We start from the raw sequence: 27,086 nt of genomic DNA, 5'->3' as shown, positions 1-27,086 counted from the left end.
AAAAAATAGCGAAATAGGAGAGCAGTATTGTTCTCGAATGTTTGTTTTGAGATATATAATTTGAAAACTATTTGGAATAGCATTATAATTAATGGTTATATATATTATTTTTTGAACATAGCATAAAAATAGGTATTTGTTTGTTTATTGAGATCAAATATAATAAATATATTGCAAAAAAAAAACAAACATTAATAATATACAACTATGAAATTTTTTTTCTTTCAAAGTGATATCAAAAATTTAACATAACATTCATAGACGGATATACATAAAAAATAGAAAAGACGTATTTATCCAAAATTATGTTATTATTCAAGGGATATTTACTGCCATTTGTTTATGTATGTATAAATATATATATTATTGTTGTTCAATGAAAAAAAATCCTTCAACTAATTATTCGTGTAAAAACGTGGAGCTGGTTTTCATTTGTCTTATATACTTTCATGAAATTATAAATTAAATCTTTTAGTTTATTCAAATTGTATATGATTTTATTGTAATATATATAATTTTATTTAATTAGCACAATGTGGAAAAGGGAGAACCCACTAAAAATTATTAACGCAAAATACTGGAGTATTTACATAGCGAAAAAAAATATATACAAAAAATGACGGTTAACATAAATATTAATTTCCGCATTTTTGAGAATATAAGCATTGACAAAATTTTATTTTCTAAAAATATTTTTCAGTTTAATTTTGTTTATTGCTTCATTAAATTCTATAATATTCTCTATTATTATTATTATTATTGGTTTTGTTTTTTATTTTATATTAAAAACCAAATAAAATACAAATATTGACAATTAATATAAGATTATAACAACATCATAATAAATATTTGATATTTGACAAATAAGTATTCATCTATCAGGAAAATATATTATATTTTATTTTAAAAAGACATAATTAAAAATTTAAAGGTGATGAAAATGTAAACACTAACGATGTTAATACTAAAATAATAGTTCTAATAATTTTAATAATTCGAATAAATAGGGTTGTCATTTGATTACGATATTGTAAATTCATTATTCAAGTTGCGCAATTCCTGATTGTAATAGCAACAACAGAGGGATATGAAATGGACGAATAATTTCTCCGAGTTCATTAAGTTCTGATTTTGATAATAATAGTAATAATGTATATATGGAACGATCAATAATTTTGGAAATAATACTACCAAGGGTGAAGATTCAAACAAATTTATGAGCAAAAGGGCATAATTTTTTAATGATGAAATTGATCAAAATTATAATATTGATATAAAAGATGATCAAAAATATGGTATTATGAGAATTATAGTTAACAATTACATTTATTTAAAATAATGAGAACTTAATTAAACACAATATAATCCTTAAATTTATTTCGAAATCCTTAGTAACAACTATGAAAGACCTAAACTATTTATAACTCAATAATACTAATGATAAATATGATACAAAATAAAAAATTAAAGAATTTAATGATGCTAAAGACAACAACTCAAGTAATGACAAGTTTATTAAACTAAATAATTTTGGCATGGGAATCTACAAATTGGAAAACTTTTGGAAAGTATGATAAAAATAGACATTGTCTAAAGATTCAGATCTTCAGAATATAACAATAAAAAGTGTTGAGTCTGTAAATATACTATATTTTCAAAATAAAATAATGAAGATATATTTTATATCATCTTCAATGTTTTAAAATTACTTTTGATCAATATAATGATAATAACAATTATGACAATTTTAAATTACTAGCTAGCAGCAATAGGCTTTACAAATATACTGAGGTTCTGGTTCAAATTAGTATGGTTGTATATACATTCCTAAATTTCAATAAGCACACTTTTTTAATGGTAATAATGAAGAGTTTGAGGATATTGGTATTTCAAATTACCATATTCTAAGAATAACATACTCACAGAAGATATTGACTCAAATATATATACAAAAAAATATGCCTAAATAACATGATTCTCATTTTATCAAATAGTAGTAATTCGGATTATAAAAAAATATTAAATGTGAAGCACTTAATGGTAGATATTTATATTTTCGAATTATAAATAAAAAATGAAGATTTTGTTAGTAGCATCGTTGAGATGGATATATTGAATGAACTGTGAGTATTATATATAATTAGGGTATCAAAAATGAAAAGGTGAAAATACCAATGGACAAAAAAATGAATAAAACTCAAAATATATGAAGTACATTTATGAGTAAAAAATTACACTGATCAAGGTTGTGGGTTTTTTCTTACAAAAATTTCTCAATGATTTTAAAGGTGTTTTATCATGGACCATATCACATCTAGTATAATATAATTTACTTTTAAGTGTTTTATGCTTAAATATTTTATGAAAAGGAATGAAAACATGTATTAAAGTATTAACGAATACTTGCCATATGTTTAAAAAAATTATTATTTTGCCACACTGTTATTTATTGTGAGTGTTATATAGTGATGTATGTCTTATCTTTACATATCGCTCAGATATAATATTCATACAGTATATTATTTCATCCATAGATTCTATGAAATATTGGATATATTAAATTATTTATAGTATTATTTTCATAAGGTTAATAGTATATATGTAATTGTTTATAAATATGCATATTATTTATAATACTATTCTTTTGATTCTATTTGAATAATTCTATTGCATAATTTTATTTTAATAGCATTTAAAAATTTATAAAATATTATGATATTTTTTCATAGCCTTTTTCATATATTAAAATTCATAGCTAATGCATGTATTACTACTACATTGTATCTTTGATAATCATATATTTAATTGATATAAGTATTTAATTATATAAATAATTTGATTCCGTGAATGTATATCTTGATATTTAATGCCAATTTTTTTATATCCAAAATTTTTTCCTATATTATTATTTTTTATAAATGTTATATGTATATATCGAAAATCATTATTAGCCAAATTTTTATTTTTTTAATAAGTCTATATATTTTAATTTACCAGGTAATTTTTTTATAAATATAATTTTTTTTTTTATTTTGGTTATAATTTCATAATCCTTATATAATTAAGTAATAAAATAAATTATTAAATAAAATAATTAGATCAACAAAAAGTGGAGGATAGATAGGAAGATATAAAAAGGATAAATAAGAAAAAAGATATACAAAAAAAGATAAAATAACTTTGTTTTATTATTATAAAAGTATAGGATATATTTTTTTACTGATTCATAGCGTCTAAATTTATATTATATGTTATAATTCAATAAATTAAAAATAATTTATTACCTTATAAATATATGTTTTCAAAAATAATGTTTACCAAAAATAATTCATATATAATATATTTATAGTGAAAATAATATTTGACCCATATATTTTGCCTTATTTTAATGATTATTGTCATAATAAACATATTCGATTCAGAACAAAAATGGTTCTATAATTCGATTTAATAAAATACCTCATAATTGGATGTTAGATGCAATTACATATACTTATTTTATTATAAAAATAACTAAAATAAAATAATATAATAGTAAATATATTTTAAATAATATTATATCCTTAATAACAAAAATAAAGATTATATTTTAAAAAAATTAAATAAATACAAAAAATATAGTACCATAAAAACTGGTGTTTTTAGAGTATGGGATCAGTTAAAATTATTTTTGACAGTTAAAATCCACGAATTTAAATATATATTGTAAAATTAATTAAAAAATACTAATAAAAATATTTTATATTTTACATATTTATTTGTTATGAAATTAAAAATATATATATGTTTATTTTTATAAAAATTATCTAAAACACCCAAAATTGTGTGTGTTGGTTTTGTATAAACATTTTTTTTGACATTTAATTATATCACTACATTTGTTATGCATGAAAAGGAAAACAATAAATTAATGATTAACGTAAAAAATAATTCATTTAATATTAAACGGATTCCATAATATTGTGTTTTTTTTATTATTAAATGTGTTGATGTATACTTGTTTAGGATATGCGAATTGAAATTTTTTAGAATAAACACGGGTGTCCATATCAATGCATGTATTTTGGGTTATGAAATTGTATCATATAATTATTTAACCATTAGTTTTAGTATATAAATTTTTTATATTTGTGTTCCGGTTGTAATATACATAGTTTTATGAATTATAAATTCTTAACATGTTTCAACATCTATAATTGTTTAGTTTGTTAAAATTTTAATATATCCATTAATTAAATTTAAATTTATTTGAATAAATTCATATTATTTTATTTTATACTTCTGTGTACATTTACTAATTTGTGTTTTTTTATATACAACAATGAACACCTTTTAAAATTAATATAAAATGATTATTAAAGAATTAATAAGTGTCATATATTTCACTATTTGAAAAATATAACACCTTTATATATGTATAATATTTAACCGATGTGTGCCAAAAAGAGAATAGAATCCGAGTATAGGATTAACAAAATCTTTATTACAAACATTTTATTGTTGAACTTAATTTTCATATGGACATTAGGATATTTCACTAATGTAATATAAAAATGCAAATTTTCAAAAATGCGCAATAAGACATTTAATATGTGTAGTTATTTGTTTATTTGTTGTTTCTTTATTTCGATTTGTATTAATAAAAATATAATAATTTTCTTTTACCTTTTTAGGACATCCCTGTTACATTGCACAATGATGAGATAGTAATAAAAAATAAATTCAATTTACAGGGGATAAGAATATTAGCATCACATTTTGAAGATGAGACACACGATAATAATAATAATAATAAATCTACAGTTGCGGAAGAATACGATGATCCCCTTTGTTCATTTTATAAAACAAATCCTAAAACTAAAGAACGAATTAATATGCGCAAAATATCCTTTATGAAAAATATATATCCCAATATTGATAATGACACTGATAGTTCTGAAAGTAAATTTTTAGAATTAAGAAATAAAGCGTTGGCTCCTATTGAAAAACGTAATAAAGCCCTACTAGAAGCGCATAATACTTTATTGAATTTTAGTAATTATGTATCAGATATGAGATCTTATGGATTAAAAATAGAAGAAGTAAAGAAAAATATTGACTCTTTTAGAAATAGTTGTGAATCACAAATTTTAGGAATAAAAACACTTTTATCAAGTTATATAGATTCCTGTGGAACACAAATTAAGGAAGTAGGAAACTATATAGTCGAAAGATACGATTTTACTAATAATTTACCTGAAGAAAATAAGTATAAAGATACTCAGGATGATTTGCGCGTTAATAGTATATATTCAAAATATTATTCTGATGAAAATAATTCAAAATTAAATGATGATAATTCAAGTTTAGAGGATACAAAGAACTCAGAGACATATTATGATGAAAATTGCGGTGCTTATGTAGATGAAAATAAAAAAGTTTATGATTATACTTACAAACGTGAATACGATAATGGTTATACTTACAAACGTGAATGTGATAATGGTTATACTTACAAACGTGAATGTGACAATGGTTATACTTACAAACGTGAATGTGATAATGGTTATACTTACAAACGTGAATGTGACAATGATTATACTTACAAACGTGAATGCGACAATGATTATACTTACAAACGTGAATGCGATAATGGTTATACTTACAAACGTGAATGTGATAATGATTATACTTACAAACGCGAATGCGATAATGATTATACTTACAAACGTGAATGCGACAATGATTATACTTACAAACGTGAATGCGACAATGATTATACTTACAAACGTGAATGTGATAATGATTATACTTACAAACGTGAATGTGATAATGATTATACTTACAAACCCGGATGTGATGGCGATAGTGATTCAAGTGATAATGATACCGATTCAAGTGATAATGATACCGATTTAAGTGATAATGAAGAAACTGATGTCTATGAAACTTTTAGAAAATATCATCAAAACAAATTAAAGGATACAGTAAAGGCTAAAAATGGAAATAATGATATTCCTTATATTGACGATACCGATTCAAGTGATATTGAAGTAAATTATGACTATGCAACCTTTAAAAAATATTGTAACAACAAATTAAAGGATACACCAAAGGCTAGACGTAGAAAAAATGATAATAATAGTCATAAACTAGACAACGAACAAAAAAATACATCAAACAATAATGAAATAAAAAATGCAGAAAACAAGGATGTTGTAGATTCTAATAATCAACATTGTCTACCAAAAATAACTTATAAAGAAAAAACTACTATAATTATGAATTTTGGATCATCTAATAATGAATCTCAAGATAATGCGAATAAAATTTCAGAGAATTGTTATGCTGATGTGAACAAAACAAATAATGATAATTATGGAAAACAAAGAACTAATGTTACAGGGCATTCAAATGTGAATGCTTTAAACAAAGATACAATATGTAAATCTGTAACAAGCAATACAGTTCCAAATAAACCTACAGTAGATCATAAAACTCCAGAGCAACAAATTACAGATAAACAAGTTTCAGATAAACAAGTTCCAGGTAAACAAGTTACAGACCCCAAAATTCTTGGTCAACGAATTCTTGGTCAACAAATTACACGACAAGTTTCAGATAAACAAGTTACAGATAAACAAGTTTCAGATAAACAAGTTACAGATAAACAAGTTACAGATAAACAAGTTTCAGATAAACAAGTTACAGATAAACAAATTTCAGATAAACAAATTTCAGATAAACAAGTTTCAGATAAACAAGTTTCAGATAAACACATTTCAGATAAACAAGTTTCAGATAAACAAGTTTTAGATAAACAAGTTACAGATAAACAAGTTACAGATAAACAAGTTTCAGATAAACAAGTTCCAGGTAAACAAGTTACAGACCCCAAAATTCTTGGTCAACGAATTCTTGGTCAACAAATTACACGACAACAAGTTTCAGATAAACAAGTTTCAGATAAACAAGTTTCAGATAAACAAGTTACAGATAAACAAGTTTCAGATAAACAAGTTACAGATAAACAAGTTACAGATAAACAAGTTACAGATAAACAAGTTACAGATAAACAAGTTACAGATAAACAAGTTACAGATAAACAAGTTACAGATAAACAAGTTACAGATAAACAAGTTACAGATAAACAAGTTACAGATAAACAAGTTACAGATAAACAAGTTACAGATAAACAAATTTCAGATAAACAAGTTACAGATAAACAAGTTTCAGATAAACAAATTTCAGATAAACAAGTTTCAGATAAACAAGTTACAGATAAACAAGTTACAGATAAACAAGTTTCAGATAAACAAGTTACAGATAAACAAGTTACAGATAAACAAGTTACAGATAAAGAAGTTACAGATAAACAAATTTCAGATAAACAAATTTCAGATAAACAAGTTACAGATAAACAAGTTACAGATAAACAAGTTTCAGATAAACAAGTTACAGATAAACAAATTTCAGATAAACAAATTTCAGATAAACAAGTTACAGATAAACAAGTTACAGATAAACAAGTTACAGATAAACAAGTTTCAGATAAACAAGTTACAAATAAACACGTTACAGATAAACAAGTTTCAGATAAACAAGTTACAGATAAACAAGTTACAGATAAACAAGTTACAGATAAACAAGTTACAGATAAACAAGTTACAGATAAACACGTTACAGATAAACAAGTTACAGATAAACACGTTACAGATAAACAAGTTTCAGATAAACAAGTTACAGATAAACAAGTTACAGATAAACACGTTACAGATAAACAAGTTTCAGATAAACAAGTTTCAGATAAACAAGTTTTAGATAAACAAGTTTTAGATAAACAAGTTTCAGATAAACAAGTTACAGATAAACAAGTTACAGACCCAAAAATTCTTGGTCAACGAATTCTTGGTCAACAAATTACACGACAACAAATTTCAGATAAACAAGTTACAGGTAAACAAGTTACAGATAAACAAGTTACAGATAAACAAGTTACAGATAAACAAGTTACAGATAAACAAGTTACAGATAAACAAGTTACAGATAAACAAGTTACAGATAAACAAGTTACAGATAAACAAGTTACAGATAAACAAGTTACAGATAAGCAAGTTACAGATAAACAAGTTACAGACCCAAAAATTCAAAGTCAACAAATTCTTGATCAACAAATTTTAGATAAACAAATTTTAGATAAACAAATTTCAATCCAGAAAATTATACAACAAGAATTTCCAGACCAAAAAATTTTAAATATGGAAATTACACATGAACAAATTTTAAGTCATCAAACTTCAGATAAAGAAGTTTCAGATAAACAAATTTTAGATAAACAAATTTCAGATAAACAAATTTCAGATAAACAAGTTCCAGATAAACAAATTTCAGATAAACAAGTTCCAGACCCCAAAATTCCAAGTCAACGAATTCTTGGTCAGCAAATTACACGACAACAAGTTTCCGATAAGCAAATTTCCGATAAACAAGTTACAGATAAACAAGTTACAGATAAACAAGTTACAGATAAACAAGTTACAGATAAACAAGTTACAGATAAACAAGTTACAGATAAACACGTTACAGATAAACAAGTTTCAGATAAACAAGTTTCAGATAAACAAATGTTAGATAAACAAGTTTCAGATAAACAAATTTCAGATAAACAAGTTCCAGACCCCAAAATTCCAAGTCATCGAATTCTTGGTCAGCAAATTACACGACAAAAAGTTTCAGATAAACAAATTTTAGATAAACAAGTTCCAGACCAAAGAATTCCAGACCAACGATTTTCAGACCAAAGAATTCCAGACCAACGATTTTCAGGCCAACGAATCCCAGACCAACGATTTTCAGACCAACGAATTCCAGACCAACGATTTTCAGGCCAACGAATTCCAGACCAACGATTTTCAGACCAACGAATTCCAGACCAACGATTTTCAGACCAACGAACTCCAGATCAACGAATTCCAGACCAACGAACTCCAGATCAACGAATTCCAGACCAACAAGTTTCACGACGACGACTTCGAGGACAAGTTCTAAGTCAACGAATTCCAGACCAACGAATTTCAGATCAACGAATTCCAGGTCAACGAATTCCAGACCAACGATTTTCAGATCAACGAATTTCAGATCAACGAATTCCAGACCAACGATTTTCAGATCAACGATTTCCAGATCAACGAATTCCAGGTCAACGATTTTCAGACCAACGAATTCCAGGTCAACGAATTCCAGACCAACGATTTTCAGACCAACGATTTCCAGATCAACGAATTCCAGGTCAACGATTTTCAGACCAACGATTTTCAGACCAAAGAATTCCAGACCAACGATTTTCAGGCCAACGATTTTCAGGCCAACGAATCCCAGACCAACGATTTTCAGACCAACGAATTCCAGACCAACGATTTTCAGACCAACGAATTCCAGACCAACGATTTTCAGGCCAACGAATTCCAGACCAACGATTTTCAGACCAACGAATTCCAGACCAACGAATTCCAGACCAACGATTTTCAGACCAACGAATTCCAGACCAACGATTTTCACGACAACCAATTCTTGGTCAACAAATTCCAGATCATCAAGTTCCAAGTCAACAAATTCCAGACCAACAAATTACACAAATAATAGTTTCAGGACCGCAATGTACACAAATAATAGTTTCAGGGGAACAAGATACACAACAACAAATTCCAAACCAACAAATTCCATACCAACAAATTCCATACCAACAAATTCCATACCAACAAGTTCCATACCAACAAGTTCCATACCAACAAGTTCCATACCAACAAGTTCCATATCAACAAGTTCCATACCAACAAATTCCAGGGCAACAAGTTCTAGCCCAACAATTTCCAGCCCAACAATTTCCAGGTCAACAATTTCCAGATCAACAATTTCCAGGTCAACAATTTCCAGGTCAACAATTTCCAGGTCAACAATTTCCAGGTCAACAAGTTCTAGCCCAACAAATTCCAGTTCAACAAATTCCAGTTCAACAAATTCCAGTTCAACAAACTACAAGCCAACAAACACCAGACCAACAAACTACAGTTCAACAAACTACAAGCCAACAAACACCAGGCCAACAAACTACAAGCCAACAAACATCAGGCCAACAAACTACAAGCCAACAAACTACAAGCCAACAAACACCAGGCCAACAAACTACAAGCCAACAAACTACAAGCCAACAAACACCAGGCCAACAAACACCAGGCCAACAAACACCAGGCCAACAAACACCAGGCCAACAAACTACAAGCCAACAAACTACAAGCCAACAAACTACAAGCCAACAAACTACAAGCCAACAAACTAAAAGCCAACAAACACCAGCCCAACAAACTAAAAGCCAACAAACTACAAGCCAACAAACTCCAGGCCAACAAACTAAAAGCCAACAAACTAAAAGCCAACAAACTAAAAGCCAACAAACTACAAGCCAACAAACTAAAAGCCAACAAACATCAGGCCAACAAACTAAAAGCCAACAAACTACAAGCCAACAAACTAAAAGCCAACAAACACCAGGCCAACAAACTAAAAGCCAACAAGTTCTAGGACAAGTTTCAAACAAATCTGCGACAGATCAAACAGTTAAAGGTACTAATGTTCCAAATAAATCACTTGCACAACAAGCACCACGAATTACTGTTCCGGATAGACCACTTGCACAACGAGTTCCACTCAATAAAGTTCCAAATAAGGATGTTGCAAATAAAAAAACTACAAAAAAATAATCCAAGCATAATAAAACAATATAATAAGTTTTAAAATGATGTAAATTTGATAATAAACATATAAAATAATAATGAAAATCACATCAAAAAACAAAAATTTTAATCGAAAATATCTTATTTGTCTATTCTTTAAAACATGAAAATGTTTATTATTCATAAAAATAATATTATATCATAAAAAAACTATGATTTATTAGTTTTTAATATTATTTTTTAAACCAAGTTATTAATAATAAATTTGTATTGTTTTATGTAATTGTATGTATTATCTCGAATTATTACTTTAATAATTTTCCGATCATTTACAAATGTTTTATTGGATTAATTATAATAAAATGATTTGTATGTAAAGCTATATATTAATTTTTCGTATTTATTTTTCGTATTTATTTTTCGTATTTATTTTTGGTATCTATTTCTCGTATCTATTTTTCGTATCTATTTTTTGTAATTATTACAATTTATAATGTAATGTACCGATTTAGTATTATACTTATAAAATGTATGACAATGTTAGTAATTTTTCATATATTTTAAAGACAATTATGTACTATTGCATGTGTTTTTATATGATTTTTTTTTGTTTTATGTGTCTTCTACTTCATTATGAACAATTTTAGTTCTATAAAATAACTTTTTAATTAATATAAAATTGTTTCTTACATAAAAAAAAAATTTTACTTAAAAATTTGTAATTAGGGTTCAAAAAGAAATTTAATTTTACTATGTATTAATATTATAATATAAATAAAAGGTTCTTTAAATATATATATATATATATATTAAAATTTCATTCTTTAACTTCTAGATGAAACAAAAATGGGTACATGGAATGATTAATCAGAATTAATATGAAGAAATCCTATAAAAGACAATTACAAATTATAATATTCATATTATATTTGCTCTTTTAATTTAAACAACATATAACATATATAATTAAAATTTAATATAGAAATTTTACATTCCAGTGTTAATTTTTGATTAATCATATATAAGAACTATTAACAGACATGTTACAAATTTTTATATATTTAAGAAATGTTAATCATTATATTTGTGATTCTATTAAATTATGTATATTAATAGAGAAATACGTTATATTATATATATACAACCTTATTTAGACATCCATTATAATACTATTATTTTTTACATTTCTATTAAAATGTTTATTCATAGAAACAGTTTATAAATTTTTATTGATTTACTTGCCATAAAGGTATAAAATTATATTGTCAATATTAATTTTGATAGTTTATATATATTACGAAATGATATAATACATTATATTATAAAATAGTTAAAATGTAGATATTAAGTATATTAATAAAGTTTCATTCTATATTTGTTTTAATAATTACAAACAATTTGGTACATATAATAATGTTGTTATTCTAATACATATACATATAAAATATTGTTTGGTTTAAGAAACGTCATATAATTATTATATGGTGTATATTTTATAAAAAAGGTATATAACTATAAATTTGTTTTTATTTTATAATATATTTTTCTTGTTATACATATATAAATTAATGTGTCAATATTTAAAATATCTTATATTTACGAAAGTGTATATATATGTTCTAAAACTTTTTATTTTAAAGCATTGGAAAAAGGAATCTTCGACATTGATTTAAAGCATTTCTATTGAGTGTATTAATTATAACACTACAATATACAACAATATAGCTACATAAACGATAGTAATATACTAATATTTTAAATACGAACAAATCATTAAATACATTTGATTCGAATATGTTAATATATATTATTAATCTTGTAATAAGACTAAAATTGTATGCATAAAGCATCAAATGAAATATTAAAAGTTTAACTTAGTATTTTTTAATGTGCTAATATTAGAATTAACACTACCAAGCAAAATTATATTAATAATTCTATAGTTTCCTTAAAAATATAAAAGCAAACTATATATTTAGAACATAATTATAATCCATTTTTAATGCATACGTGAATTGAATGTTTTAATGGTAGAGAATATAAAATATAATTAAACTATGTAGAATAAGTAAATCTTATATGGCTACAGCCTTGTCTTAAAAAAACATACTTCCTTCATATCTCCTACCTCAAATTTAAATATAACAACCTGATTACGCATAGTTTTCTATTATACTTTAAAATTTGCGTCAATACTTATTTATATGTTAATATTTAATATATACTAAGTATGATTTTAAAAACAATATTAATTTAAAGACTTATTTAATCTTATAAATAGCATAATAAGTATGGGTTCAGTGATAATTGTTGTTTTAAAGAATGGAAATTATGTGTAAAATAGTTTATAAAATTACCCAATAAGATATATTTCTAAATTGATGTATATATGAATAAAAATAAAGTTATCGGACTCACAAATATGGATTATGAATTTATTTATATTAAATATAAACAATATAAGTTTGCATAGAAAATGGAAAAATGCAACTTAATTTGAAAATACTATAATTTTAGAAAAAACTATATTATATATTATAAGAAATAAGTATATAAGTATTTAATATATTTTAAAAAATGTCTATTTATATACTTTTAAGGATTATAGTAATAATTGTTTCGATTTTTGAGTATATTAGTTTTGAGTCACTATTTATTAAAAAAAAGGTGTGACGTTGTTTATTTTATATATTAAAGCATATGTATAAGATATATTCTAAATTCATTACAATGTCACCTTAATTTTATGATAGGATTATACCGGAAGTATTAAGGATAATAATTTTATGTGTAAATTTATATACAAATAACCCTAATTTATGGAAATTTACGAGTTCCATAAAAGCATTATATTGTTTCATATTATCTTTAAGTTAATATTAAAAATGATAGGAATTTATTTAACCACAAACTATTTTATATTAAAGTTCAATTATGTTATCATTTATTAAGCGTAGAATATATAAAATATGATGTTATATAATATGCATATTACAAATAAAATAAAATTACAATGGATCATATCCTGGTATATGCATTTTTTTAATAAAATTTTCTTTTTCTTATATTTGCTGATATTATATTACCTATAAAATTCATTAAATTTTATTTTATAAGAGTTTCATTAACATATATTTTTATTATACCTTTTTAAATGTTTTCTTAGTGTGCAAGATTTCGTACATTGAGAAACTTTTTACCCGATGAATTAAACAATTTTACAGAACGCGATTTTCATGATAATGGGAAGATTAGGAATTATTGCCCTAATGAAGATTCAGGGGGAAAGGAATGTAAGACTGAGCTCGATAAATAAATGCTGCATTTCTATGGTTGTTCGAGCAAAATGTTGTTAATAATATTAGTGATTTAAGTAATGAATAGCTTAAAGTGTTTATTATATACATTATGATATGGTTAAGTTGTAAACTAAATCAAAAAACACATGTAGGAATCACTACATTAAAAGATTTTTATACTAAATATATAAAAAATAATACGGATTCTACTAATTGTAAAAAAGATGGTATGAATTGTAGTAGCACATTAAAAAATAAAACGGGTTATAAGAATTTTAAGGAGTTCATAGAAGAGAACGAATGTTTGATGAATATTGGTATTAATGATATGTCTAATCTTTATTCTGCATTTAAATCATTATGTAACATGTATACTGAACTTTATGCAAGCAAGGTAAATTGTAATAAATGCTTAGAAACGCTAAAGAATTTGTTAAAAAATGTGAACTTAGCAAAGATTCGAATATTACTAAAGATAGCCCCTATTATCAACTATTGTCTACATTATCAAATGATTATAATAATTTTAAAAATTATTGTAAAGATAATAAAGTTAATTGTAATGACATTCCATCCATTTCGCCGATAAAAACAAAAAAAATGGTGTACAAAGTTCTCAAGATACATCATCAAGTTCGTCGATAGCAAACAAATTAATTCCAGTTTTATCGATATTAGTTGCAATAGCGATTTTTTTAGGAATTTTTTATAAGGTAAATAATAAGTAATTTAAAAATATAATATTTAAAAATTATATTCATGGTTTCTTATATGGGATTATCAAAAAATATATAATACGTTTACCATTTTTATATTAGTATTCGTTATTTGAATTTGATAAACGGTTTCAAAAACAACATTTAAGAAAAAATATAAAAAAATAAAGAAAATGGATCATTAATATGTGATTCGAATAGTGTCTATTTCAGGAATAGTAATAATGATTGATATACGATAAGAAACTATCTATTTATAAATAAGTAATTTTTGCATAATTTTATATAGTTTTTATGTCATGAGTCAAGGTTGTGTTTTTGGAACCCATATTCAGATTAGGGTTAACTATTATATTGTATTTAATTTTTTATAGTTTGATAATATTTATTAGTTTAAGGAATTGTTTTAAATGTGTATAGGATAAGTTGGAGTTTTTAAGATTTACGTTAAGTCTAAATATGTAAGAAACAATGAAAATGAAGATAATTATGAAAAGGAACAATAAAGAAATATATTTTGATAAATTATAAGAATTGCATTTTGTGTTAATATAACTTAATGGTAAATATTTTGAACTATGCAATTTTTATATTTTATTGTTAATTTGTGATTTATGTGGAAATTTATCAAACATTGGAATCGACATGGTTCTAGAAAAGAACGCCGATTTAAATAATTACAATATTTAATATGAAAATCTGGGGAGAAAATGGGGAAAAGGAAAAGAGATGAAAAAGTTATAAATTGAAGAAATGGTAAAGTTGTAAATTGCGTTGATAAGAAAATGGAATTATTAAATATATACAAACTTATGCAGGGCGATTCTGTGTCATTTATTAATTTATTTATATTGTTAATTTTTATTGTTTATAAATGAAAAGATTATTCTTTGGAATGATAAATTTAATTAACTTATATTTGAAGTAAAATTTAAAAAATATATAAATTTAAAGAATACAAATAGTAAATTTGTTTATTAATATGAAGAAGTATTGTGTATATATGATACATGTCAAAAGTTTGTTTCATATTTTATAATAAAACATAAAATAATTTTTTTATATAATGGAATTCTCTATTATAACTGAATTACAATATTTATTTGTTTTTAATTATTATTATAAAAATACAGATCATATAATGTTTAACTATTAAATGTGTCTTAACATCTGTTAAATGAATATGATAAAAATAAAAACTAATAGAATTAAATATATTTCATTTTTCGATTTGAGATAAAAATATATTGGTTCTATAGTATTATTTTTTGTAATTTAATTATAATTAATTGTTTTTTTAATTACATTTAAAAATACGAATATAATATATTATTTTAATAGAAATAATATATTTTATGCTGTATATTCTTAGATATATTTATAATAAAATAATTACATACCAATTTATGAAAAAACATATTTTTACAAAAAAGTGGTAAATAAAATATTATTAATTAATATTTAAAATTGGAGAAATACAATAAGAAACCATTTAAATGTAAATAACAATGGTGCTTTGTTAATGTTTTCATATATATTTATATTAATTCATATAAAAAAATATGTGTATATAGTATTTTATTATTTTAATTGATATTTATTAATTTGTTTACATGTAAACAATAATAGAAAATAATAAGTTTATAAAATATTTAAACTGTATAACTAAACACGACAATGTATTATAAATTATATTAAAAGATTATTTGTATAACAAATTAAAAAAAAAAAAAAATTTAGGGAAAATTATTTATACATATATTTTTTATAATTAAAATATTAATAATTATGTATTTTTTAGAGAAAATTAATTATTTGAAAAAAAAAAAAAAAATATAATATTTATTATCCATAAATACTTTTAATGAATATAGCAAAGTTTATTACAATTGTTATATTAATTAATTATATTGAAAATGAAATAAATTCCATAGTTTTTTTATAGTTATATTCATTTATTTAATAAAGCTCAAAATGAGAATCAGTATTTTAAAATTTGTTTTTTTTTCAATTATTATTTGTTTTTTTGAATATGCCAAAAATGTAAGTTGCACATTATTTTCTTTTATTATTAATAATATTTCATTATAGTTTTTGTATCTATTTGTTTTACATTAGCCTTATATTATTGTTTCATGTATTGGCAAAACACTTAAGTTAAAGAAACATTTTAAATTAGTTATATATATGTTAATAAATATTTCATTTCTTTGCAGGAATTATGCCTTGAAAGGAATATAAAATTTTTTAGAAATAATAGGATATTAGCAGATATAGACAATCAATTCGATTTAAGTGATTTTTATCAATCAACTTTGAGTCTTGTAAATCGATTTAATAACGGTAATGACTATAATGACGGTAATGACGATAATGACTATAGTGACTATGAAGAAGAAATAATGCATCTTCGAGATACTTTAGATTCACATATAAAGATGCATAAAGAAAATAATACATCATCCGATTTAAATAATGTAGATAATAATAAAGCTAAAAAGTTAATTGATGAACTTCGAAAAGAATTAGAAGAAGCAAAAAAAGAGCTTGATAATAGAAGGAATGGTGAATTAGAAATACAGCCGTTACATAATAAAAGAATAACGAAAAAAAATGAAAATATTTATGTATCAGAACATGAAGACTTTAAACAATTGGAAATTTATGAAAATGTTTTGGAGAATAAAAATACTAATTTTGAAGATAAATATAATGAAATTACATCAAAAGAAAATTATAAGAAATTAAAAGTTAATCAAAATGTAAACAAAGCAGGGGAAAAAATACTTAATAAAGCGTTGTTCTACATTAGAGAATCTTTGGTGACGTTTGTATCAGGATGGAAGTGCATAACAGTACTATTTATATCGAATGTTCTTTCCTTAATTAAAAATACTTGTAAAATAGTTAAATCACCCTTTAAATCAAAAAAATCACGAAGATAACCAATCTTTATTATTATGTTTTATATACTTGTTTAAATGATTAAAAATAATATATTTAATGTTTTATGGCATAAATGTTACATTTTTTTATGTTCTATAGAATAATGAAATTTGATTTAGTTGGTTTTTTTATTATTATATATGTTTTAATTTAATATATGATCACATTATATAATTAATTTATCATTGTTTAGTGTTCCCCCAAAACTCATTTATCCTTATTCCCATACACATATTTTATATTAATAAATTGGGAATTTACTAATTTTTAGTTAATATTTTTAATTATTTTAAATAAAATCGTTTAAACATATTTATTAATAAAGTTATAAGCTATATTGAAGATTTAGGTTTAGAGTTAGGTTTAGAATTTTGTTCTATGGAATTTATGTTTTAGGTTATGTATTATGTTGTATTTAATTATAAATAATTTGATAATATTTATTGGTCTGTAAGTGTTGATCATATATTTTTACCATCCTCGTATGTTTAATATCGAGATGATGTCTAAATGTGCAATCCAAAAAAGTATAGCCATTAATATGGAAAGGCCACAAAACATATTTTCATAAGTTATAATATATACAATTGAGTGTTAATATAGATTTAATATGATTAAAATAAAGTGTTTATATCGCACATATTTACTACATAATAATTGTTTATTATATAAAACTTGTTAATCAGGGACTACATTGAATTATGAATAACACAATATGTTTATTTGATGAAGCATTTTATTTATCAAAACTTATAATTTGTGTCACAATTACTTTAATTTAAATTATATTATGCCACTGAACTATAATAATAATACTACATATGTAGCTATAAATTATAATAAAATTCATTTTGAATATTCATCTACATTACAAAGTATATTCGTATTAATACGTTGGTTTTTAAAATTAATTAAACATGTTACCAATATATAATAGTCATAAAATATCGACCGAAAACCGACAATATAACATTGTCTATAAAAGACATTTTATGCATCTAACATTTTTAAGTTTTAATTGTAGTTACTATTCTCTTTTTGTATTCCCTTTACATTTTTATTAAAATTAATTAGATTAATAAAAGTTGGTTTATACACTTTAATTTATTTATCATAAAGATATAATAATAGGTTAATAACTATTAATTTTTAAACTTTATAGTTTCAAGGTATAAATATATTACATTTAAAATAGTTAAAAAAAAAATATAAGTATACTAATAAAATTTCATATCATATTTTGTTCTAATAATTATACATAACATGATAGATAGAATGAGTTATTATTATATGGCTATACATATAATCTAATGAAATGTTATAATAATAACTAATATTGAAGTATTATTTTATTGTGAAACCTTCATCTAATTAAATATTAATATTAATTTTATCTAGAAGGCAAATAATAATTAATTTATTTTGAGCTAATAATATTTTTTATTAGGTTATCATATATATACAAATTCAAAAATTTATATTTTAAATATATTATTTTATAATATAATATGAATTTTAAAATATTATACTTTAAAACAATGAAATACGGAAACTTTAACATATATTTAAAGTATTTCTATTGAGTGCAATAATTAGCTTTTTGTACCATACAATATTGCATCAGGGTAACAATAATAATAGTACTAACCCTAGATAAAGTATTAAATACGAACAAATCATTAAATACATTTGATTCGAATATGTTAATATATATTATTAAACGGGGGATCAGATTAAAATCGTATGCATACAAGATCAAACGAAATATTACAGTTTTGACTTAGTATTTTTTAATGTGCTAATATTAGATTAACACTACCACGAAAAATAATATTAATAATTCAATAGTTTCCTTAAAAATGTAGTTTTCCATTATAGAACTAAATATAGTTTATTATAAAATATAAAAGCAAACTATATATTTAGAAAATAATTCTAATACATTTTTAATGAAGAATTTTAATTTATAGATGAATTGAAAGCTTTAATGGTAGAAAATATAAAACATAATTAAACTATATAGAATAGGTAGATCTTACATGGGTACAGACTTAAAAGAAAATGCCTCTCTTATCTCTCCTATTTCAAATGTAAATATAGCAACCTAATTACGCATAGTTTTCTATTATACTTTAAAATTTGCATCAATAATTATTTATATGTTGTATTTAATATTAACTAAACGGTATAATAAATGCTTAATACTTACTATGTATTATTTTAAAAACAATATGCATTTAAAGACTTATTTAAGCTTATAAATATGGGTTCAGTGCTAATTGTCGTTTTAAACCGTGGAAATGATGCGTAAAATAACATATAAATTCCGCAATAAGGTATACTTCTAAATTGAAGTATATAGGAATAAAAATAAAGTTATTGGAATCATTAAAATGGATTATGAATTTATCTACATTCATTAAAAACAATATAAATTTATACAATTTGCATAGAAAATGAAGCATGTAACTTAATTTGAAAAAACTATAATTTTAATAAAACGGTTGTATATATTATAAGAAATAAGTATATGCAAATTTAATATATTTTAAAAAAGACTATTTATATATTTTTAAGGGTTATAGTAATAATAATTTTATTAAATTTTTTTATTTGTGCAACATTTAAATTTTAGGATGCCGTTTATGTTCTATATTAAAGCATATGTATAAGAAGATATACTTTTAATTCATTATAATGTCATTTTAATTTTATGATATGATTATACCGGAAGGTATTAAGAATAACAATTTCCGCAAAATTGCTTTATATATACATATGATAAAAAATGTGTTAAATAACCCTCAAAATAAGGTAATTTATCTAACTACCATAAACAAAAATATAATATACTTTTAGTAATACTATTGTATTATTATTTCATATTAATTTAAAATTATTATTAAAAATAACAATATGTTTAATACGATAAATGTGATATAGGGGGCTCATCTACAGGATATATTTTGTCAGTATATAAATTTTATATAAAAATAACATGATGCAGATTAACCTACAAATAAAAAATGAAATCCCATTATAATGGCTTATATTTTGGTATATTTATTTTTTTAACAATATTTAATTTTATTGCATTATTTGATATTTTATATCTGTATATTACTAATAAAATTAATTTTAATGACATTTTATTAAATTTGTTTAAAATTGTTTCATAGTGTAATAATTTTGACACTTTAAGGAAGTTTTTTCACGATGAATTGAAAGCGTCCGGAGAATATAATTTTAGTTCTGGAATGCTTAGTAAATATTGCCCTAATAATAATTGTGACACTAATATCAAGAAGATTAATGCTGGTTGTTTATGGTTATTTAATGAATTTTTTGGTAAATCTGGTACTTCAAATTATGACGATAGATATAAGGATGTGGTTGTATGTATTATGATATGGTTAAGTTATAAATTAAGCCTAAAGTCACATGACGGAATCAAGACATTAAACGATTTTTATTCTAATCATATAGAAAATAACACGGAGTACACTAAGCATAAACTTAATGATGAAAATTATAGCAGTTATAAGAAAATCATAGATAAAATAAAGGAATATATGGATATTAATATTAATAAAATGTCTAAATTTTATGAATTAATTAAATTATTATGTGACATGAATACTGCTTATACGGGATGTAAAAATGACAAATTTTCAGAAGATGCTAATAAATTTGTTGATAAATATAAAGAACTCCTTAATGATAATAATAATACTAAAGACAGTTCATACAATAAAGTATTACGTGTTTTATCCAATTATTATAATAATTTTGAACAAAACAGGGTTATTAAACATATAACAATAAATCTTACTTCATTACCAACAGAAAAAACATCCCAAAATGTTGATGTAGAAGGTTCTAAAGCAATTAAAACATATGAATCCTCGAGTGGAACAGATCAACCAGATCATGTAACGATAACCCATAGTTATGACACTACATTATCAGGATCATCACTAGTAAATAAATTAATTCTAGTTTTATCGATATTAGTTGCAATAGCAATTTTTTTAGGAATTTCTTATAAGGTAAATAATAAGGAATTAAAAAAAAAAATTATTATATATATGTAAACATTAACAAAGAAAACGTATGCTTCTTAACATTTTATATTAGTATTCGTTATTTGGATTTCGGAAACTACCTCAAAAACAACATTTAAGAAAAAAGCTAAAAAAATAAAGAATAAAATTGATAATTAACATAAGATTCGAAGAGTAGCGACTATTTCAGGAATATTAATAATGATTAATATATTTTAAGAAACTGTCTATTTGGAAATAAGTAATTTTTGATCATAATGTTTGCATAATTTTATATAGTTTTTATGTTGTGGTACCCACATTAGGGTTAGGGGTAAGTGTTATATCTTTATTTAATTTTTTATAATTTAAACACTAATTAAATATATGTACCATTCCGTATTTTTAATTGCGAAATGAAGTTCAAATATGCAATTCAAAAAGGTGATAGCGATTAAACGAAAGTAATATCATAAATAAAAGATCTTCATAAGTTGTAACAGTTATATTTATAGTATTCACAAAATTAATATGTATAGATACATCTTAATATTAAAAGACATAAACAAATAATATGCAAAAAAACATTCTTAAAACAAAAGAACATTTTATGATGATATTTTAAAGCAACCGTTATGCATGTAAATAAATTGTTTTATTAACATAAATCTTCTAATATTATGGTGGTGAAAAATATATGTTTATTTATGAGGGGGAAAAATTTTTGAAGCTTTTCTAATTATGCGTCTTAGGTAACTGGGAAGATGGCGACCAATCTAAGAAAAAAAACATAAATGGATGAATATATAAAATGTTTAAATATTTTGGAAATTATAGAATATATTATAAATATCTACATTTATTTAAAACAATATTTTTTTAGTAATCGTTGAAATAAATTATTATGTTAAAATTTGTATATTGATTACAGATTCGACATAGGTGATATCGACATGTTTGTTTTTTTTTTCAATAATGCATCCCATTATGTTAACACACATTTTTTTTAATTTTCCATTTCTAATATCATCTTCAGAATCAATGTCAGTTTTGAATAAATTTGCGCTTTTTATTAATGTGTTTTCAAAGGGTTTCTTATTTTTACTGTTGTGATCATTTATATTTGCTGAAGTCATGACAATTATAGTTTTGTTTTCTGATATCTACAAAATTAATAAAAGTGTATTTGAATAATACGAAAAATATGATTTATAATGAAATAGACGAGGAAAGTTTTCCTTACTTCAAATTTTGCAGCTAAAACATAAAAATATTTCTCACGAGACCACGGCCATTTTTTCCAACGTTGTTGTATGATTACTAAATTTGGACTGTATACTCGGACAATTTTTCCTAAAAACATATTATAAAATTGCATAGATATAATTAAAATATGATGAGTTTGAAGATATGGGAAAGAATAAATAGTAACAATAATATGTTAATTTGGGTAATTATTTATGTTTTGTATACTTTTATCCGATCTCTCATACAAAAAATTGTTACTATCGGGATCCCAAAACCTTTTTATTAATTCGTTATACTAATGGAAGTAAAGAGAAATAAATATTATAATTATTTTTTAATTTCAATACGGTTTATAACTTTTAATGTTGTTCGTTAATTGATACCTTATTCGGATCATTAATTGTATATTCAACTTTTTCAACAACTGTATGATTTCGATATTTTTTTTTATAAAAAAGCATATTGTAAGGACGATATTCTCCATCGAAAATATAACCATATCTACTTGTAGCATGATATTCTAATTTTGATACAGCATCGTTCATAAGTTTTTCTGCATTTATAGTTTCTTCGGGATTGATACATAATAGGTGCTTGTTTTTTTCATATATTTCATCTGAGTCATCATTTCTAAAAATGAACATATTTTTAATGCGTGCAAAAATAAAGTTATTGTATTTATATTATAACATTTCTGCAAAGACGTACATTTAATATATTCATAATGAAATATGTAATATATATGTTGTATTTTCTTACGTAGAATAACATTTTGTTGATTTGGATTCTGTATCTTTTGTTGGATCAAGATTAGCTACAATGGATTTAGTATTCACGCATACGGAGATGCTTAAAAGAAATAAAACAATTTGAATGCAAAATTTATTCATTTTTGAAGTTTACAAACAAAATATATATTAGTATTTTTTTAATTAAAAATGAATAACTCGGAAATCTGGACAAGTATAATTAAAATTGAAGCAAATAACTTTCTCCAATAAAGTATAAAAAACAAATATATTTTTTAAAAAAATTCAAATTATTATTTAAACGACAAATCTGTATTATTTTACCAGATTTATAAGTTTAATATATTTTTTATTTAATTAATTTAATCACAAAACAACGCTAATAACAGAAGCATTCATAAATAATGAATATCAAAAATATTATGATTCATAATTTAATTATTATTTATAATATCTAAAAATAAATAATTTTAATTATATTATATAAATGATATTTTTAGTATATAGCATTATGAATACGTAAGTTTTATATTTTTATAATTGACTAAACTTAGTCTAAAATATATAAACAGCTCACTACGTATGGAATTACATATATAATTATATTTATATATAATAGAAAAAAACGATTCTATTTTTACCTAATAAAAAATCAATCATTTAAAATAAAAATATATATTTGTTTTAATATAATTTGGGTAGCATGCAATTTTAATATAATTATATATGCTTACATTAATAAATAAACGACCAAAGTAATATAAAAATTATATTAATAATTATATTAAAATAATTTTTTTATTATTTTTTTTTTATTTCTTTTTTCAATTTTTATATGATGATTCTTTTTTAGTATAAAAATGTCTTTTATTTGTAAACATTAAAAAAATGAATTCAGTCTGAAAATTATAGTTAAGTTTATGCATGGTTGCAGCATCTACTACCACAATAATAATGCTAATAATTCATCATAAAATATATATGGTGGTAAATCGAGCTTTCTGTAATTTGTTTTACCAATTTTAACCGAAATTTATTAAATAAATTTTTTCTAGCGAAATTCTTAATTTTATAAAAATTATTTATTGGTAGTAATATTGATATCCATGATTTTTTATAAATTCCTTTTTAATAGTAAAGCATAGTATATACAAAATTAAAAAAATACAAATAAATAAAATATAAAAATAAAATATTGAAACATAAAGTTGTAAAGTCAAAAAATATATATATAATTAATTTTTTAATTCTAATATTCTTGATGTCGAAGTGTTTTTGTTTTATGGGTCAAGGTTATATATTATGGGTTATAATTTTATTCATTGGATCTGCATTTTGGTCTATTGTTTGGGGGATATTGTAATTTAATTTTTTATAATTTGATAATATTTTTGGTCTTTGAATACTAATTAAATATATTTATTATTCCGTATGTTTAGTCTCGAGATTATATTTGAATATGAAACAAAAAGGGGATATAGTCATTAATATGAAAGGGGTTGCATACCATTTTTTCCATAAGTTATAATATATTAAAATGAGTGTTAATATATATTTAATATGATTAAAATAAAATGTCTATATTGTATATATTAATATAGATATTGATTATATATGAAGTCGTATTATGCAATATCGTAATTGTCTATTATATAAAGATTGTTAATCAGAGACTATATTGAATCATGAATAACACAATATGTTTCTTTATTTGATGAAACATTTTATATAGTAAAACTTATTTGTATGATATTTATTTTAATTTAAATCGTATTTTAATAACCGAACAGTATAATATTATTATATATGAGGTATAAATTAGAATTCGATTAGTTTTGAATATTCCTCTACATTACAATATATCGTCAGGTTAATGGGTATGCTTTAATGTTAATTAAATACACTACTAATATATAATAGATGGCCATAAAATATAGTTTCATAAATATCGATCGAGAATCGACAATATAACATTGTCTATAAAATATTATTATGCTTCTAAATTTTAAGTTTTAATTGTAGTTACTATTCTCTTTTTGTATTCTCTTTACATTTGTATTAAAATTAATTAGTATTAATATAAGTTGTTTTATACACTTTAATTTATTTATCATAAAGATATAATAATAGGTTAATCACTATTAATTTTTAAACTTTACAGTTTTGGGGCATAAATAAGTTATATTTCAAATGATTAATATAATTTCATATAAGAATGTTAATAAAATTTAATATAATATTTTGTTCTAATAATTTTTCTAATAATTATAAATAATATGATAGATAGAATAGTGTTATTATTATATACATATAATATAATAAAATGCTCTACCAATAACTAATATTGAAATATTGTTTTATTGTGGAAATATCATATAATTAAACATTAATATTAATTTTATTGAAAAGACACAATAATACATTATAAAGGGATAAATGTTATATATTTGTTAAAAATATAATTTGGGATATGTAGTTTTATATTCTAAAAAATTGGATAAATAAAGAAAAGGTTAAAGATTCAACTCATGTTATATTTTCTTTTATTATTCCATATTAACACATATTATATTATCAGTGTTTAGTGAATCATCTTTAATCATAAACACATTGTTTTATCATATAATTAATAAAATATAAAAATTTTAACAAATTATTTGAATGCATATACATTGATAACAATAGCAATACAATATATAGGATAAAAATGTAAATGTAGAAAATTTAAAAAATATTTATATAAATTTATATATTAAAAGAGCAAATATATCTTATCTCTCTCCTCTAAAATGACAATATACCAACCTAATACACATAGTTTTCTATTATACTTTAAAATTTGGATCAATACTTATTTATATGTTAATATTTAATATTTACTAAATATTATTTTAAAAACAATATGCATTCAAAGACTCATTTAAGGTTATAAATAGCACAATATATACGGTTTCAATGCTAATTGTCGTTTTAAACCGTGGAAAAGATGTGCAAAATATATTATAAAATTACCCAATCAAATATATTTCTAAATTGAATTATATAGGAATAAAAATAAATTTATTGGATTTATTAAAATGAATTATGAATTTGTCCATATTAAGTAAAAAAAATATTAAAATTATGTATATGCAATTAAAAACGGGAGCAATGCAACTTATTTCGTAAATGTTATAATTTTAGAAAAAACTGTATTATATATTATAAGAAACAAGTATATAAATATTTAAAATATATTAGAAAAAATATATTTATATACTTTTAAGGATTCTAGTAATAATAGAATTTTTTATTTTTTAGATATATACAGTTTTTATGTTTTAGAAGGACAGCTATTAAAACAAAAGATATGATGTTTATTTTTTATATTAAAGCA

General features: G+C 22.5%; 4 protein-coding genes and 1 pseudogene across 4 annotated transcripts, besides 1 other annotated feature; 4 read left to right on the top strand and 1 right to left on the bottom strand.

The window, feature by feature from the left end:
• Positions 1 to 4,431: 4,431 nt before the first annotated feature.
• Positions 4,432 to 10,736, top strand: PY17X_1203700 (Plasmodium exported protein, unknown function; the record flags this gene model as incomplete). The annotated part of the gene is made up of 2 exons (XM_022956690.2): positions 4,432 to 4,542; positions 4,674 to 10,736. 2 exons carry the CDS (start codon positions 4,432 to 4,434, stop codon positions 10,734 to 10,736), a joined length of 6,174 nt encoding a protein of 2,057 aa, XP_022812553.2.
• A 2,986-nt stretch (positions 10,737 to 13,722) lies between these two features.
• On the top strand, positions 13,723 to 14,892 carry PY17X_1203600 (annotated as a pseudogene).
• Positions 13,723 to 14,892: a sequence feature (YIR protein, pseudogene;~PIR protein, pseudogene).
• A 1,806-nt stretch (positions 14,893 to 16,698) lies between these two features.
• Positions 16,699 to 17,669, top strand: PY17X_1203500 (fam-b protein; the record flags this gene model as incomplete). The annotated part of the gene is made up of 2 exons (XM_721416.1): positions 16,699 to 16,767; positions 16,941 to 17,669. The coding sequence occupies 2 exons, from the start codon at positions 16,699 to 16,701 to the stop codon at positions 17,667 to 17,669; spliced, it is 798 nt and encodes a 265-aa protein (XP_726509.1).
• A 3,043-nt stretch (positions 17,670 to 20,712) lies between these two features.
• Positions 20,713 to 21,873, top strand: PY17X_1203400 (PIR protein; the record flags this gene model as incomplete). The annotated part of the gene is made up of 3 exons (XM_022956689.1): positions 20,713 to 20,727; positions 20,850 to 21,719; positions 21,808 to 21,873. The coding sequence occupies 3 exons, from the start codon at positions 20,713 to 20,715 to the stop codon at positions 21,871 to 21,873; spliced, it is 951 nt and encodes a 316-aa protein (XP_022812552.1).
• Positions 21,874 to 22,615: 742 nt separating this feature from the next.
• On the bottom strand, positions 22,616 to 23,851 carry PY17X_1203300 (fam-a protein; the record flags this gene model as incomplete). Its single annotated transcript, XM_022956688.1, has 5 exons — positions 22,616 to 22,876; positions 22,957 to 23,066; positions 23,187 to 23,256; positions 23,345 to 23,591; positions 23,721 to 23,851. 5 exons carry the CDS (start codon positions 23,849 to 23,851, stop codon positions 22,616 to 22,618), a joined length of 819 nt encoding a protein of 272 aa, XP_022812551.1.
• Between the last annotated feature and the right edge of the window lie 3,235 nt (positions 23,852 to 27,086).

The sequence above is a fragment of the Plasmodium yoelii genome, assembly GCF_900002385.2.
Source record: "Plasmodium yoelii strain 17X genome assembly, chromosome: 12".
NCBI lineage: Eukaryota > Apicomplexa > Aconoidasida > Haemosporida > Plasmodiidae > Plasmodium > Plasmodium yoelii.
The sequence above is the reverse complement of the archived record's forward strand: the minus strand, read 5'-3'. Positions and strand labels throughout refer to the sequence as shown.